At 55.4% G+C, this 17,231-nt stretch overlaps 4 protein-coding genes across 4 annotated transcripts; 1 reads left to right on the top strand and 3 right to left on the bottom strand.

Moving 5' to 3' along the window:
• Nucleotides 1–1,044: 1,044 nt before the first annotated feature.
• On the bottom strand, nt 1,045–4,273 carry CDEST_05550 (Putative armadillo-like helical, 26S proteasome non-ATPase regulatory subunit RPN1). The gene is made up of 4 exons (XM_062921709.1): nt 3,978–4,273; nt 3,854–3,924; nt 1,323–3,800; nt 1,045–1,233 (listed from the first exon to the last, which is right to left on the bottom strand). The coding sequence occupies exons 1-4, from the start codon at nt 4,096–4,098 to the stop codon at nt 1,207–1,209; spliced, it is 2,697 nt and encodes an 898-aa protein (XP_062777760.1). The 5' UTR covers nt 4,099–4,273; the 3' UTR covers nt 1,045–1,206.
• A 208-nt stretch (nt 4,274–4,481) lies between these two features.
• Nucleotides 4,482–5,937, top strand: CDEST_05549 (Putative RIO kinase, protein kinase-like domain superfamily, RIO2 kinase winged helix; the record flags this gene model as incomplete). Its single annotated transcript, XM_062921708.1, has 2 exons — nt 4,482–4,668; nt 4,726–5,937. Exons 1-2 carry the CDS (start codon nt 4,606–4,608, stop codon nt 5,935–5,937), a joined length of 1,275 nt encoding a protein of 424 aa, XP_062777759.1. The 5' UTR covers nt 4,482–4,605.
• Nucleotides 5,938–6,150: 213 nt separating this feature from the next.
• CDEST_05548 (Putative RNA recognition motif domain, nucleotide-binding alpha-beta plait domain superfamily) lies at nt 6,151–10,886 on the bottom strand. Its single transcript, XM_062921707.1, has 12 exons — nt 10,166–10,886; nt 9,546–10,114; nt 9,209–9,443; nt 8,922–9,008; nt 8,563–8,629; nt 7,467–8,413; nt 7,322–7,412; nt 7,181–7,270; nt 7,030–7,121; nt 6,721–6,978; nt 6,572–6,670; nt 6,151–6,515 (listed from the first exon to the last, which is right to left on the bottom strand). The coding sequence occupies exons 6-12, from the start codon at nt 8,402–8,404 to the stop codon at nt 6,380–6,382; spliced, it is 1,704 nt and encodes a 567-aa protein (XP_062777758.1). The 5' UTR covers nt 8,405–8,413; nt 8,563–8,629; nt 8,922–9,008; nt 9,209–9,443; nt 9,546–10,114; nt 10,166–10,886; the 3' UTR covers nt 6,151–6,379.
• A 2,629-nt stretch (nt 10,887–13,515) lies between these two features.
• Nucleotides 13,516–17,086, bottom strand: CDEST_05547 (Putative Flavoprotein-like superfamily). Its single transcript, XM_062921706.1, has 3 exons — nt 14,305–17,086; nt 13,971–14,249; nt 13,516–13,911 (listed from the first exon to the last, which is right to left on the bottom strand). Exons 1-3 carry the CDS (start codon nt 16,084–16,086, stop codon nt 13,894–13,896), a joined length of 2,079 nt encoding a protein of 692 aa, XP_062777757.1. The 5' UTR covers nt 16,087–17,086; the 3' UTR covers nt 13,516–13,893.
• Between the last annotated feature and the right edge of the window lie 145 nt (nt 17,087–17,231).

The raw sequence follows: 17,231 nt of genomic DNA, 5'->3' as shown, positions 1-17,231 counted from the left end.
AACCGGTCAATGGCCAACGGAGCAGGCCAATCAATACCGACCGTCTCTCGAAGCACACGGCTTGGCATCTGGCATCGGTTCCCAGACGGCAGGACACACTCCAAGCAGCCTTTCATCAACAACACACCGACTTGCTTTCCAATCACCTTCAGAAGCCTACAAAAGAGACACACACATCCACACACACCAACCGCCCAAGAATAACAAGACTAGATAGAGGATGTTACGAATGTACCACAGGACCAAACGACGTGGCGGCCGACATCCCCCTCCCCGGCTCCGTCGCACCGACCGGGGCCCCGGGATCTCCATTAGCCACAGCTACAGCCAACAACAGCATCAACATCAACCCTCCCACCCACGACCACCATCGAGCCTCTCCGTACATCCGTGCTTTTCTTTTTGTCTCCTCGATCTCGCCTTGACCGTAACACCAAGTCTGTGAGACCAAGACCGAACAACCGTCCACGTCTCGCTGTGGATAGCCATCATGGCAACCTCGCATCGCAATCGCGTTGAGTCGGACATGGGTCTCGCGGCACCTCCACTTCGTCACTGCGACCTCTTCCTCCTCCACCAACACTAGTAGGCGAGAGGAGAACTCGAGACACGCCCCTCCGCTGCTCTCGCATATCGCGCAGGGTGCCACACGGCTCAGCGCTACCAGCCTGGTTAGCCTTCTTCACCCATCAACCCGTTCGACCCACGTTCCGTCCTGTCCCCCGTGGGCCGTATCGCTTACAAGCAGAAGCCCACCATTGCGATTGTGACGTCTATTACGTACGAGCAAGGTAGCTTCATTCTCGTCGGCTTCGTCCACGCTCAGCCGTTCCCCGCTCAATATGTCTCAAGTCTTCAACGAACCTGATGCCACTATTTTGTATAGACGCCATGGACCAATTGAGTCTTTCTGCACGACTCGATCGGTCAAGTTACCCCTCGCCTCACCGATGTCGGGCCTCCCTCTCACCGCCGTCCACCAACATTTATGATCCCGCCCACGTACATATCTCCGACAAGGTCACTATAACAATCTTGAACGCCTTTTCATTGTAGTAGCTGATCCATCTATTCGTGTGGGATCCCATCTGTCTGATGCCATTCCGAATGCCACTCACAGACGTAGAATTACTATACAGTGTATCGTGTCCCAGTCCCAAGCCTGAACCTACGATCCCCCAAGACCCCATAACACCCCTAAACCATCTATTTGTCCTCCTCCCAATTGGGGTTCTGTCCGTCGTTAGTATCGCCCGTCGTCGTCGACTTTGGTAAGGATGGGGAACGGGGGAGGGGAGAAATTTCCATGCAGCAAAACTCACCTTCTTGAGAATGACCAGTCCCTCTAGTGTGCTGTTCAGGCTGATGTACTGCTCATCCTCGAGCTCGGCACGCTCGCCGTACGCCAGGACCACCGGTGTGCTCTGTGTTTGCCAGCCGGTGATGGTCTTGGGCCGACCCGCTTGTCCGACGACATCCACTGCCTGACCGACGCGGACGTTGACCTTGAGAGGCTTCAGGTCCTCATCCAGCGTCACCAAGAAGCGGGGGTGCATCGCCGTCACCAAAAAGTAAAGCAGGTAGTGTGAGTTAGACGTGATGAACTGCTTGGCGTCGATCATGGCCACCAGCACCGCCAGCAGACCACCCGTCGACACGCGCGAAAGTACGTTGCGGTCCGTATGGAACGGGTTGACCGACATCGTTCCCTTGCCCATGTGCAACAGGCCCTGCGCAATCCGTACCATGAAGAGAGACTCCTGGTCGCGGTGGTAGAAGCTGGCCAGCTGCCGGAGCAGCTGAGCCAATCTGGCATTGTTCGTGCCCGCTCCCAAGAGACCCATGGCGAAGATGGCGTTGATGGCAACTTCGTTGTCGTTGTCGTGAGAGTATCTCGACAACGTGTCGTAGACCTTCATCTGCGGGTTGCTGGGGCTGATGAGGCCCATGGCCAAGGGCACTGCTCTGCGGATGTTAGGCTCGCCGTAGTGCATAAGGTGGCCGAATTGGCGGAGAACCATCTCCTGGCCCACCTCCTCTCCCATGGCGACGAGAGCGATACCAATCACGGCGTATGACTGGAGGAGCTCGTCGCCCTTCTTCTCGTCCGAGTCCTCAATGTGCTCGTTGCAGATGTGCAGAAGCTCCTGGATCTTCAAGACAGCGCCAGTACCAGCCCAGGCGCAGATCTCGGCCAACACTGCCGTCGGCTTCGCCATGGGATGGTCGACGGCCTTCAGTGTCTCCAGAATGACGTCAACTTCCTCTTGACGGCCAAAGAAAAGCAGACCGAGACCGAGAGCAAGGAATCGAGTCCATTTGTCGGTGAGCTGGTTCTTGCGCTCATCGTCGAGCAGGGTGGTGACAATAGCCTCGCTGATTTCGGGGTTGGAGGAGCCAACAAAGATCAGACCGCACGATAGAGCAGCCATGGCGGAGATCTGCATCTCCTGGGAAGAATCGGTGATGATGGGCAACAGCAGCTCCAGAAGAAGTTCGTTATTCGATCCAGCATAAGAGAGGCCCAAGCCCATTATGCTGGCCGTCCTCACGAGAGGATTCTTGTGGTTGAGCTTGTCCTCATCACCCAGTAGAGCCAAGGCAGGCTCCGAGTCGACACGAGCTCCCGAGTTCATGATACCAATGGCTAGCATCGAACCGGCCAGGATCTCGGGCTCGGCGGCATAGGTGTACTTGTCGATCTTATCCAGACCAGCCTCGACGTCCCAAAGCAGGAGGGTACCCAGAGAAGCAACGGTCGACATCATGCCGTCACCCTTGGTCTTCCATACCCAACTCTCCTTATCCTGCTCCACCAACATCATCTTGTCGTTGCCGAAACCGGCGTTGACAAAAGCGTTGACGAAGGCAGCCGCCAGGTTGTGACGGGCCGAGTCGAGGTTGGTCATGCCCGCAACACGGCTGCTCTCCAGGTGACTTTTGTAAATGTCCTCGGTCGTCTTGGGGTCCAGGATGTTGAGCTCCTTGCCCAGGGATTTGAAGTGGTCCGACAACTTAAGGTTCGACAAGCACTCGACAATCGCCTGCGAGTCTGCGTCTTCAGCGGGGAGATCCAGAACAATGCGTTGCCGAGCAATCAGGAAGGCAAGCTGCTTCTTGAGAGCGGGGTCCTCGGCCTTCTCGAAGTCAGCCTTGATGAGGTCGATGTCGTTGAGGCGGATGGCAAGCGTCATTGCCAGTGCGTATTCCTTGTATGTCAGATAGATGTCGTGGGCCGTCTTCAGGAAAAGCTCGTTGTCCGGATAAGTAAGCAGGTTGACCATGCTGACCATGTACAGACACACGCGACCGTACGTGTTCTCGTCGAGGTAATTGGGAATTTGGTCAATGATCTCAAGTTCGCTCATCAAGTCCACGGCGTCGGCCTCGGCGTTGCTCTGCAGGAACAACGGGATGAGAATCAGGGCGAGGTCGACCAAGTCCTTTGTCGGCTCGTCGGCGTTTATCCGCTTTCCGTAAACCTCACCGATCTCCAAGGCCAGATGCCGGGTGTACTCGTGACCCCACGATCCAATGTCGGATGAGGGCGCCAGCAGGCGGTACTTGAGGGTGTCTTGTCGGTCTTCGTCAGAATATGTCATACCGATTACTGACAAAACGTCTGCGAGCGAAGTCTTGTTCTCGCCCGCCGACCACTCCTCATGCAGCTTCGTCATTGTCTCATAGTGTGGTCGGAGGAATTTGAGAGGCTTGGGCACGGCCGTCATTGACGAGGTCGAGGTCTTAATGAAGGTCTTCATGGCCTCCAGGGCTGGCTTGTAGAGGGAGGCATCGGCTTCCTACGGTGGATTGTCAGCGTCCGATAGTGATGTGACAGGCATGCGTAACGAACCGTCAGACGCTCGACAAGCATGTCCAGCTCGTTCTTCAGCTGTTGGTCTTCTTCGCTGAGCTCCTCCGCGGCTGCAAACGGTTAGCCCCTCCTCGCCTTATGACGCTGTTCAGGCTTCTCTCACAGTCGATGATCTTCTCATCTTCCTTCTTGCCGTTGACTTGGGGCTTGTCCTTCTTGCTGTCCTCCACAGCCTTTCCCTTGCCCTTGTCGGCAGCGGTAGGCTTCTCGCTGTCCTGCGCCATCTTGACGTATGCTTGTGGACTCTTTGCGGGGTGTGTACGTCCTCGAGATTTCGGTCAAGAAGAAGCGCGGCTCTTTCTGTGGTTCGTCAGGAAAGCGAGATCGAATCGATGGTATGCGGATGGGGAGGATAGGTTCGCGGGTGGTTCGAATCGTGAGGGATGGGAAGATGATGGTAGCTTTGTAAAGCTACGCAGCAAGTCGAAGCTCCCCGGTTACGCGAGCGCCTTGCCGCCTGCAAACGGTACCGGGAAAATGAAAGCTCCGGAGCTTGTGGGTCCAAGCGACAACCGCCTCGCGGTCGCTTGCTAACCTGGGTTAGCGGTCTTCCTCTTATCGATAGCCGTCCCTCCCACGACAAGCCAACTTTTTCCAGACCAATGGTGGGGTCGAAGAGGTTCATCACCGGAGTCCTAGATTTCTGCCATCAACGTCGACAATCGATCTGATACTGCACTCATTCCCCCTTTTTGAGACTGTTATCTTAGGAAGATTGCGACGATTTCAAGATGCATTTGGATACCAAAGCGCTTCGCCACCTGGCCGCCGAGGACTGGCGCGTCCTTGCAGCGGTTCGACCCCTTACCCCTCCACGACCCCTCGCAGCCCACTTACATGTCCATACCTAGGTCGAGCAAGGCACCAAGAATCACGAGCTGGTTCCAACTCCCCTCATCGAGAAACTGTCGCGCCTCCGCGGCGGCGCAAGTGGCGTGCACCGGTCCATCTCGAACCTCGCCAAGGTCGGCCTCATCGCCAAGGTTAAGGAGGCCAAGTACGACGGTTACCGCCTCACCTACGGTGGTCTCGACTACCTCGCGATGCACACATACTCGACGCGCAAGGAGGTCTACAGCGTCGGTAGCAGAGTTGGCGTTGGAAAGGAGAGTGATATCGTCATGGTGGCCGACGATAGAGGCATGCAGTGCATTCTGAAGATCCACAGATTGGGCCGTATCTCCTTCCGGACGGTTAAGTCAAACAGAGACTACCTCAAGAACAAGCAGTCGGGATCGTGGATGTACCTTTCCCGCCTCGCGGCAATGAAGGAGTTTGCCTTCATGAAGGCGCTCAAAGAGGAAGGTTTTCCCGTACCCGAACCCATCGCGCAAAACCGACACACTATCGTCATGTCGTTCATCGACTCGTTTCCGCTCCGCCAAATCTCCTCGATCCCGGATCCGGCAACCCTCTATGCCGAGCTGATTGATTTGATCCTCCGCTTAGCCAAGCACGGACTCATTCACGGCGACTTCAACGAGTTCAACATTCTTATCAAGGAGGAGACATCCACTACGAAGACAGACGAAGGCGAAGAAGAGACCATCACACTGATTCCAATAGTCATTGACTTCCCGCAAATGGTTTCAATGGACCACCAGAATGCCGAGATGTACTTTGATCGAGACGTCAACTGCATCAAGCGCTTCTTCGAGAAGAGGTTTCACTTTACCGGCACAACCCCAGGGCCATTCTACAAGGACGCCAAGAAGTTGGTTGGCAAGGGCGGTGCCAAGAGGATAGATGCGACCTTGGAGGCGTCAGGGTTCACGAAGAAGATGGCCAAAGACTTGGAGAAGGCCATCCAAGAGCAGGCCGCATCCAAGGGCGATGAAGGTGACCATGGCGGTGCCGCTTCCGAGGATGCGGATGAAGATGAGGATGAAGATGAGGATGAAGATGAGGAAGACGGCGAGGAGGCAGCCGATGACCTGGAGGGGTCTGCCGTGCCATCGGTAAACGGGGAGGGAGAAGGGAGGGATTCCTCGAAAAGCGGCAAAGAAAAGGATGACATTGATACCCAAAAGTTTTCAAGGTTGGCAGTAGCAGACGAGGCATGAGCCATCAATAGATACGATGACATGACGACTTTATTTTACCATCTTCACAATGGGCCTCTCCTCACTCGGATTGCTGCAGGAACTGTCCGGATTTCTCCCGTCGATCAAATGTTGCCGCGGATGGTCGGTTTTGTAGAAGACCCGTCACATGGCACCACCATCACGGCTTCTCCAGTAGCAGACATCTTGAATACGTGGAAAAGACGCAACGCCGTCCGGATTTTTTTTCTGCCCCCCCAAAAAACTAACGTAAGGTACAAGAAGAACTAAAGCTGGCCCATGCGAGCTCCATGCACCTAGACTATCAACTACCTCAGAGCATAAAATGTTCCCTGATCGAAACCATACTACCATTTGCTGTGACGCAGAAACCCCCGAATTCCGCGTGACAAAACGACCAATGATGTAGCCCGAAAATTCAAATGCTCCTGATAATTCTTGTTCACTTCTGCTCCTTCTTCGAGATCGGGGAAGACTGCGTGCTGACAATGACGGGAGTGGTCGAGTCGGCATGGATCGTCACGCCTTCGTCGCTGTCATCAGACGCCGTCTCGATGACAGTAGCCTCCACGGATGATCTGAACAAGCAGGTTAGTCAAGAAGAATGCTCCAATGGCGAGGATGGTCACCGTACTGGGGGTTTCCCTGAACAGTGCCCGCCTGGTAGGCATCAGACTTGACCACCTTGCCCATTCGATCAAGACCACCGGTCATGGAGCGAGGTGCGTAACCGCTATGTACAGTTAGTCGCCAGAATTCCAGGTTCAGACGTCAGACACTCACGTGTTGGCGGTGGCGTGCAGGGCACGCTTCCAAGCCGGCTGGTTGTACATGTTGGGCTGAATGCCAACAAGGGGAGTGCCGTAGGCACCGATATTGTACTCGTTGGTGCGGAACTGGCGGCGCTCAGCGGTCACTCGCTTGAGCTCCTTCTGACTGGGAGTGTCGGCGTAGCGGATGTTCATGACCATTCCCTCCTCGCCGACGGGGATGCCGTTGAACTGCTTAATGACAGTATCACACACGTCGCGGGACTCGAAACTGCCATCTTGTCAGGACACGCCAACTCTAGACGACAAAACTGCCACGTACCGAGCGAAGCCGACACCACGACTGTTGCCCATGCTGTCACGAAGGATCTTGGACGACATGATGTGGTAGCCCCCGAAGATGTCGCCGAGATCCTGAAATGGTCAGCAAACTGGAAAGAGACCAAGTCAACAAGTGTATACAATAGACTCACATTCTCAGTCAAGCTCTTGGGAAGGTTAGAGATGTACAGGTTGGTAGATCCCTCGTCGCCCTCGGCCTTCAGACGAGAATTGAAGGATTCCTGGACAAAGGTCAGTCAAGCAGCAAGGCGGCTTTGCAGGAGTGTACTCACACGGGCGAATCCAACTTCGTAACCAAGACGATGAAAGCCTCGGATGCACATTTCCGAGTCACGAACGTCGTAGAACTTGGCAAACCCAAAGCTAAAATATCGTCAGCGAAGAACGTCAACGTCGAAAGACGTCGGCCTATCTCACCCCTTGCAAGCACCAGTGGAAGTGTCAATGATGGCCTTGGAGGTCTCGACGTTTCCAAAGCGGGCCGCAAACCGAAACAAGAGGTCATCGTCAGTAGTCGGGTGAAGACCACGTATGTAGACGTTGCGGTTGCCCGGAATCCGATTCTCCAAGCTTTGGTCCAGAGTCTTCATCTGGGTGGCTGGGGTGAACACGGCGGGAACGGCCTTGGGCACGGCAGGATCCTGCTTGAGAAGCTCCTCCAAGTTGCGATCGACGGGGATATTGATGGCACTGTGCTTGGCAGCAGGTTCAACGAAGATGTTGCCACCGACAACCTGCTGTGGAGAGGGCGTGGTGTAGGTCGATCGGTCAAGTGCAGCGACACGAGGACCTTTGTCGTTCTTGCCACCTCCGTTGTAAAACGGAGTCGTGGGAGCGGACTCGGTAGTGGTATACGAGCCACCACTGTGACGACGGTTCTCGAGGCCTGGTAGGTCATTGTGGCCACGGTTGGTACGGTCTAGAAGAGCCGCACTTCCGCTGACGGCACGGCCAGGGGTAAACGGCATCATGGGGTAAGGCATGTAAGGGCTGAACTGTCCAGGAGCCGCCAGGTAGCCACCGGCGGCGGGGCCGTACGGACCCTGGGAGAGGTGGTCCATTCCCATGGCCGACGGTAGATGGGGAGCAAGCATGTAGTCTTGGGGAAGCAAGTAGGTGTGAGCGGCAGCCATCTGTCCCATGTTGCTGGCGCTGTGAGAGATGCCGTTGCCCAAGGTCATGCCCTGAAACTGGCTGATTGTACCAGCCAAGGCGTCAACGCTGCCCATCATGCCGGGCAACTGATTCTCAGGGAACTGGGCAGCGTGATTTCCGGACATGTGGTGGTTGCCGGCACTGGCGAACGCAACGGTGTGCTTGGGGTCCATGGTTTGAGTCTGATAGGACATAGTCATGCCTGAGGGCTGGAAGAAATGAAAAGTTTGTCAGTGACCAATCGAACAGACATGCCCCCGAGAGGGGGGGAAAGGGAGCATCAAGGTGCTTGGGATGGAGTGGTAGCAGCCAGAGAGTGTATGTTGAGCTCCGTGGGCGAAGGGTGGTGTTAACTTACTCAACCGAGGCCAAAGGCTTCCAAGATTGGATGAGGTGCGTTGAACTAAGAATCCCTCAGGATGGAACTATTTAGATGTTAGCCCATTAGGTTCGAGGGAGCTGGAATGCAATTAGTGTAGATAGAGAAGGACGATGGCCACAAGATGACTTGCAGAGAGGTCGTAGAATGGTGTTTGAGGACTGAGGTCGCCGGATGGCTCCCGGAAGGGCCTCAAGGCCAGTAAAAGAGCCTAAGTCCTGCGATGTAGAACCAAGTTGCCTTCTGCAGATAGTGGAAATACCAGTAGACCAGCAGGGGATGGAAGAGTATTGGAAGAGGAAATGATTGACCCAAGATCCGGACACCATTACACATACCTTTGCTGTCTGGAGAGGAGCAGAGGCTTGGAACCAGAAGGGAAGCTCGGTCAACGTCAACAATGGCAAATGTTGTCACCAAAGACTCTGTGAAGAAGCGAGTGATCAGTAAAAAGATGGAACAAGCTATCGGGAGCAATTCGGAGTCAAAGAGACTTGGCCGTGGATCGAAGAAGTGTGGTGGTGATGCTGTGGTCGAGAGAAAAGATAGAAGAGGGAGAAGAGAAATTGGCTGAGGGGGGAGAGGAAGATAAAGGGCGAGCGGAAGAGCGGGGATGGGAGCGTACCTGAGGGAGCCTTCTTTCTCCAGATCCGTTTGAATGAGGCAGCTGGAAAGAAAGAGCCGAAAGCTGCTTGCCTTGGGAAGGAGACGTCGACAAGGGGAGGAACTTTTTCAGTGATGAGGTAGTCGGAGAAGGTGAGAAGACCACTTAGGGGAAGGGGCCCAGCTCCGTGAGGGTCTGAGTCGATGTGTAAGGGGAAGAAAGCCTTGCAGGGACTTGAACCAGTGCAGGCCCGTTGCTGCTTCCTTCTGTTAGCAACATCCCTTCAAAAGCATGACGAACCATTCATTCATTCCTTCCATGAAGGAGCATACGGGATATAGAGAGGATAGGGATGTACCTGAAAATATGCCCTCGACGTAGGGTCCAAGGCTCTGTAATTCCTGTCTTTTCCTTTCCTTATTACACAACTCCCAGAAGCATAGATGTTTCCTCGACAATCCACGGCTCCCAGGCTTGTCAATGATTCTCCTTGAGAAAGCGTAAAAGGGAACGACCAGCCAGCAAGTAGCAGACTACGCGGTTCTTTCTCAGGATAAGTCGCCTTTGGGGTGGCAGAATTAGGGAACAAACCGGCAACGTTGTCCTTGGCTACTCCCGAGTCAATGGCAAGCAGCACTCAAGAACACGACAGTCTCCTCTGACAGGAAGCTCCGGACTCTCGTCGCCGACTTTCGCTCCCTGGCGTAGATGCGATGCTTCCGAGGCCTTTGCTGCGCTATTTCGGCAGCAAAAACCACGACCCCTTAACTGCAGGTTGCTTCGAGAAATGGTCCAAGAACCAGTAGCTTCTTCTTGGCTCTTCTCGCTTGGTACTTCCGTTAAAGCCCAGGTTGGTTACTGATGTCGGCTGTCTGAACCGGCGACGTTGGTAATGCTCAGGGTGCTGAAAACGATGTAGAAATTGTGCTGTATGTGTCAGTGTTTGTCTGCAACGAAGGCAAAAATGGCTGATCAAACCGTGTGTATAGAATTCCACTCTTCTCTTCCCTTATGTCGTTCAGACCCAACGCCGGTGCCGCTTCCGACCTCCGACTGTATGTGACTGCTACGAAATAGAACGTCTGCGTCGAACCGCCCTCAACGTACGTCCTCAAAAGACGAGGCTGCATGTACCCAAATCGATAAGAAAAGTCCCAAAATTATAATGTAACCGCCATGCACCGTCCGTTTGTCATAAGAATACCGGGTAACCGTTCAACCCACGAAAGATCGATCAAGAAAGATGCCTATCAGGGTTTCATTCTTCAAGCGAGTGTCGGAATGCTGGGACGGCCGGGGAGGATCGCTGCCCATCTTTATGGAGGCTGCTCCTCCCACTTTCTGTGCGGCCTGTTACGCTTGCCCTGCAGCCAAGCGTCGTTGTCATAAAGTGCCGATCCACTCAACTTGTTTCTTTTCCTCCCACTGATCTCTGAGACAGGGTTAGTGTCGAGAAGGGGAGGTTACCGGCCGAGATTCAGAAAAGTCGGGCTGCCTGATGTCTCTCTTTAGATGCAGCCGCTCTGGGGCCCAGCGAGCCACCCGTGGTTGATCCCCATTGATACAGGTGTTCACTTCGAACCAATAGCTGCCGACAACCGCATCGGATGAAGCCCTCGCCTTGGAAGACACGTCCACCGCCAGGCCGCTTGCCACCAAACCGGACGGACGCATCTGGGAGCTGACTGGCCAGCTGGTTTCTACCAGTCTCGATCCCCAGGTTCAAGGGTTTAGGCCGCTTCTTGGGCGAGGCAGACAACTCAACTCGTTTCCACAGGGTGCTAGGTGGTAGACGAAAGGTATCTGCAGTTTAGTTAATAGAAAAGGACGGTTCATCTCCAGTGGCCGATCTCTAGCTTTCCTTTTTTGTTGAGAACCTCTCACTCGACGACGAAACAGGACCTAACCGTGTTTGGATTAGGAGACATGGGGCCTGCATCTCATGATGGTCCCGGGCTGGCGTGGTTTGGAACGTTGGCCTTGGAGGAAGCGCAAAGTAGCCAGACCAGGCACAGCGTGGCGGGTACCTGAGACCAGTTCCGAGGCACATGGCAAAAGAATGTTTGGTGAACGAGCCTTTTCGAGGTCGTGGATCTTACAAGTCGTTCAAAGTATGTTCCTCCTCCTGGCTTCTCAAAGGGCTGACAAGAAAATGATCAGGACGACCTTCTGCCGTTGACCGTTGACGGAAATCCCACGACAAACTAGAACTCATAGCGGACTACAACGCCGTCGAACTGGCTTCCACATCGCGTTTCCACGGAACGAGAAAAAAATGTGTGTTTCTGATTTGACCAGGTACCCTGCGTCTGGCCCAAATCCGAAGGCCAATATGCTCGTTCCTTGCTAGTGCCGACGAGGAAAAAGCAATGTCATGGGGTGTGTGGAAGGTGATGACCGTGCCGCTGCTTTCTTTCACTCAGATGATGAGACGAACCCGGCTCCAGCACTGGCAAGGGGGTGTTTTCCTGGTTTCTTTTGCGGCGGGTCAGTGGCTCCGAGCTCATGCCCGTAGCGAGATATCGACGCTTGTCGCGAGGTTGCGAGAGGGTTGAGGCTGAAGACGTGGGTGCGGCAGCGACTTCGCAGCCGCCTCTGGACTCTCACCACGTCCCACCGTCCTCATTTCCCGTGTTTCTCCTAGCAATCTCACCCGCTTCCCGCTTCAGAACATTCGGCACTGGTGTGGGCAGCTAGCTACCTGTAACTGTTGCCACACTCCGGCGAGCCGTGTGTGGGACCAATGTTGGGGTATCGAGCGGTGTCTCGAACCGGGGATTGGACGGCCGCGTATCCTGCAAAAGAGACAGTTAAGATGACAGGTCTCTGCAATCCTCCTGTCGTCCAAAGTAGCGGTAAGCTACGCCCCGGATGTCGCGAGAAAAAGGTTGCATCAGCCTGGCAGGGGCGCGGAGATCGAATCTTGCAGCGGGTAGCATAAAAAAAGAACGCAAACATCGGCTTCGTCGATGCAGCCCCCCCAAATGATGCGCGTATGTACGGTTGTCCTCTCATCCTCTCCGACTGATTCAGCTCCATAGCTTGAGGACGACTGCACTCCCTCGGTGGCACAACCATCGAGGAAAAAGGGGCAGACGAGCAAAGAGACCGGTCTGTTAATGATCCCCGTCTGGGAGGAATCAGACACGGATGAACATCCGGAAGAGCGCAGGCCAGTCAGTCGCCTGGGCCAGGTCGGTTTGCGGTGCCATTTTGGCGCCCTGCTTCGGCGGTCTCGCAGTGCCATGCCGGCTTCTCATGTCTCAAACAACTCTCCTCGAAATCCCCACTGGCCAAGGTACGGGCGGCTTTTCGCCGCACCTCCTCTATACCACCTTGATAGGGGATGACGGGGTTGGTCGCACAATGGCAACGAGACTGCTTGGCTAAGCGTATGACGGCCCAAAGGGATTCCCGGGCATGTCATTGTTTGCCCTCGATTGCTTCCCCCTCCCCCCGGTCTCCCCGGTCTTGCAAGATATCCGCCCCACCGCTGCAACAGATCGGATCGAAGGATCTTGATCGGGATCGGGGCATTGCTGCGTGGGGGGTTAAGCAACCTATGCCGGGCTCAAGGGGGAAGAAGGAGTCTTTCTCTCATAGCTCCAACTTCACGATGGCGGAGTATCGCTCCGTGGGGGAGAGATGGAGGGAGGGGGAAGAAATAATAGCACAGAACCTCGGACAGTAATTCTGTTTCTAACCCCGGCGTCCACCCCGGTCGCCGAAGTCGACCTGGATGTTTGCGGGGGTGACTTCGGGGTCTTGGTCCGTCCCGCTGCTTGGTGGCCTGCTCTCCCGGCTCAACGACGACGGCGACGACGTTTCCCACCCCAGTGACCCCACTCCTCTTACCGGGTTGCAACAGGCATTGCGCGCAGATAGATAGATTGGCCACGGCACTCTCTCGCTGCCGGACGGCTTCGTCCCTTCATCTCATGTGCCTATCTGTTAAATCGAGTAGTGGCCATGTGAACATAACGGACGCCGCCGTGCGAAGGGTGGAGACAGGAGGGCGAAGAGGTTTCGTGCCCGCTCCCCTCAGAGATGATCCCGTTGAAGAGAAGGGGGTGGTGCGTGTGGGAGCTTATGTCGTTCCAGGATGAATCACTCCGTTGCGGCGAACTTGGTTCTGCGGATGCCACGTCTAACCGGCATTTTCCCACTCTCTCACCGCTCACTTATACACCCTTCCCTCCCACGCCCAATTCACGTGCACTAGACATGAAGGGACCGGTGGACGATAAGTCGTAATGCCCAAAAGACTCTCACAGGTATAGACGAAGACATGACAAGAGCTTGGATAATTTATATAATGAATTGTCTATACTCTGCTGCGGTCCAAGCTCAAATAGCAGGGCCGGCGATAACTCAAGAAAAAAAATAAAAGAGGTCATATGCCACATTGAACCAAATTAGCTCCGCCCCTCTTTCCTCTCCTTTGCAGGGCTTCGACAAGATTGGCTCTGCTCCGACGGTGCGCGGAAATGCTCACAAAAAACGTAGATGGGCTGGGTGTAGGGTCGCGAGACAGTTCCCCAGATCGTCCCATTCCCGACCAACATGCACACAACATACGCCGCCCTATGCTATTATAGAAGACGTGCGCACATCCCCACGCACACGACCCCCTATGTGCGCCTGTTCTCGTTTGCGCAGAAATACTTGGTTCGTTAACATCCTCGCCTCGATGACCGAGGCCGGATCTATGACCAGACGTCCTCCTGGAGTCGTTGTTAGCGAACGATTGCAAAAATGTGCCAAGCCGAGCAGGGCCACGTACCTGGTACTGGTTTGCTGCCCTCATGTTCTTGACGATCTCCTCCGCCTTGGCCTCTGAGATGCCTCGCTGCTCTGACAGGATCTGTGCGAGAACGGTGTTGACCTCGCGGGCCATGTTTGCGGCGTCGCCGCACACATAGAAGTAGGCCTTCTTCTCGAGAAGCTTATTGATCTCCTCGGAACGCTCCTTGAGGCGGTGCTGGACGTAGACCTTCTTGGGACCCTCACGGGAGAATGCAGTGACGAGCTCGAACTTGTCGCCGAGATCCTTCTTGTATTGCTGCGCACGGGTTAGCTCACGGTATCACGGCCATGGACACGGGTTGTCGACGTACCTCCCACTCGTCCTTGTACAAAAAGTCCTCGGTCGACTTGCGGCATCCGAAAAAGAGAATCGTCTGGCCGACATCGGCGCCCTCGCGAGCGAGCTTGGCTCTCTCCTGGATGAAACCGCGGAAAGGAGCGACACCGGTGCCGGGACCGATGCAGATGACGGGTTTGGAGGGATCGGAGGGCAGCTTGAAGTTGGAGTGGCGGACATGGACAGGGACGTGGATTCCGTCGTACTTGTTTCTGGGGCCGGTGATTTCGTATGTCAGGCCGAAGGCGGTCGGCTCGGGGTCGCCATTCTGCTTCTGCTTGAGGGCCAAGAGATAGTTGGTAGCGACGCCGCGGAACGCGTCGTCACGGCCAGGGAGCGTCTGGTTCTCAACGACAGCGGTGATAGAGATCTTCTTGGGCTGAACCAGAGACGATGAGGAGATGGAGTAGTAGCGGGGTTGCAGCTTCGTCAGACCCTCGATCCAAGCGGAGAAGGGGATGTTGGTCCACTTTTGGCCGCCGCTGACAGAGTCGAGGAACCGGGCAATGTTGAAGAAGTGAGCACCCGTCTTCTCATGGAAGAGATCCTTATCGCCACCAAGCCTGACCATCTCGGCCTTGATGTCTTCGCTAGGGGCGAAGGCGGCAAGGGTGGAAACGAACTGACGCGAGACGGGGGCGCAGATCTCGAGGTGGTAGCGGATGATGGCATCGTACGTGGTGGGTGTAGGGAAAGGAACCTTGGCGGTGGGCTCGAGAGCCTTGACGCTGATGACCGAGTGTCTCTTGTCCGTAAGTCCGACGAGGTCCAGGAAGCGGTCCACCTCCTCGCCGGGGTTCGTGGGCCAGATGGCGATGTGGTCGCCGGTCTGGTAGGACAAATTGGATCCGCTAATGTCGACCTCCATGTGCAGGCAGTTTCGGTCCTTGACGCTAAAGAGTTCCTTGGATTCGGCAATGGGAGCGATGTAGGGGTTGTGAGCGTTGAAGGGGCCCTTGGCGGTGCCCTCGAGGTGCATCTTGTTGGGCTCTCCGACGTAGACCTCGGGGGACGATGCGTCGAGGCCCTCGCGCTCCAGGATACTGAAGGTGGGCTCGTAGACAGCCTCACGCTCCTCCAAGCCCATCTTCTCGGCGAGAGCAGACCACATGGGGTCCTTCCAGGCCAAAAAGTCCTCCTCCATGGTGCCGGCGCCGTCATCGCCCTCGCCAGCCTCGCCGATCTTGTGGGCGCCGAGCTTCACGAGAGCCTTTGTGACGTTGCGAACCATGGAGTTGTAGTGTTCGTAGGTGTTGTTACCAAGGCCGAAAGCGACAAAGTTGAGGTTGCTCAGAGCGGGGTCATTGCCCTCGGAGAAGGAGACGTCCTCGCCGGTGATGAACTCGTAAAAGTCAACGGCATTATCGGTGGGCTCGCCCTCGCCATAGGTGGCGAGAACAAACATGACGACCTTGTCGCTGGGAATAGCGTCGAGGTTGTCGTAGTCGTAGTCCTCAAGATCGGCGACCATGGTCTCGAGGCCGAAACGGCTCTTGCCCTCCTTTGCGAGTCTCGAGGCGTAATCCTCGGCGGTACCGGTTTGGGATCCATAGAAGACGATGCAGTTCTTGCCCGACTCTTCCATCTTCTCCAAGATGTTTCGCGTCTTGCCGGCCTTGGCTCCATTTGCGTTGGCGAAGGCGTTGGCATACGGGTCCTTGACGACTCCCCAGTATTTACCCTTGGTGAAGTAGGCGGCCGTACCCAAAAGGATGGCGGCCAGGACAATGATGTCCAGGGTATCGAGTTCCGCCATATTGGGCCGTCGGACTCAACTGTGCTGCTCGGAGAAGGTTGCAACTCGGAGGCACCGAGATTCCGAGAGGGTTTGTGCGGGAGAGCAAGAGGGGTTTGTCGTAGACCGAGATAGTGTAAAAGGGAAAGTGAGGAAGAAGAAAAAGAAAAAGAGGACGGTGAGATTGTCGGCGGTCGAGGAGACGAACCACCGGGACTTGTGATTGCCGAGCTGACAGCCGTGTGTAGGCGGGCTTGGGGGCGATCTAGCAGTCGCTGGATTGTTGGAGGGAGTTGGGGAAAGTCGAAGCCTCGAAGGGTACAAGATACTGCAATCGTGTTCACATGAGATCAGCCGGGATGATTCGACAATGGGCCGGAGGTGGGGACGCTTGGGAGGGTCGGCCAGGCAGAGAGAAGTGTGTGTGTGTGTGTGTGTGAGAGGGGGGGGGGGAGAGAGCGAGAGAGAGAAAGCGAGCGGGAAGCGAGGGTACGCAGAGAGAGAGGCGTGAGACGAAAAAAGATGCCGAGTTTCGGACACACACAGCGCCAGCATCGGCGGCCGGCGCCAATAGCGAACGAAGCAGCCTGGTATTTCTCCAGTTGCAGCGCAACAAGTTTGAACCTAAGGTACCTAGGTAACCCAAAAAGCGCACACTGACTGGGCTGTGGGGTGGCCACTGGTGGGACGGGACGGGAAGAGGGTCCAGAGAGTGTCCGTCCAGCACGCGAAAAGACAGCAAAGCGTACCTTGACCTTACCGTAAAGTAGGTAGGCAGGTACTTTATGGCCTCGGTGCAGTAGGGAGGTAGGTAGGTAGACAGGTACGCGGGCAAAACATTCGAAGTGGACTTACCGGTCCGTGCAGGAAGGACGTTCCGACTGGGGTGTGTGCGGAGAGGTAGGTGTCCGTCCGACTCAGACGCTGCGCCTCTGCAAAGCGACCTCCAACTCTAAAAGAAAAAGGAACGGAAAAATTATAGACGCAGCGCGCAAGAGATACCGCAGCAGTGATATCGATGGGGGGTAAAGAAAGGAAAAGAGAGAGAAGGAGAAGGTTGCGCCCCAATAATATAAGGGTTAGTTTGTGCGCTGTAGAAGTTGGTCGGGTGAGGCTGAGACTGATACTGGGACTGAGAGTGGCAGAGGCCACTGGTGACCAGGAGT

Source organism: Colletotrichum destructivum, chromosome 3 (genome assembly GCF_034447905.1).
Source record: "Colletotrichum destructivum chromosome 3, complete sequence".
In the NCBI taxonomy this organism is placed as follows: Eukaryota; Fungi; Ascomycota; class Sordariomycetes; order Glomerellales; family Glomerellaceae; genus Colletotrichum; species Colletotrichum destructivum.
Note: the sequence above shows the minus strand (reverse complement) of the source record. Positions and strands in the feature narration are given on the sequence as shown.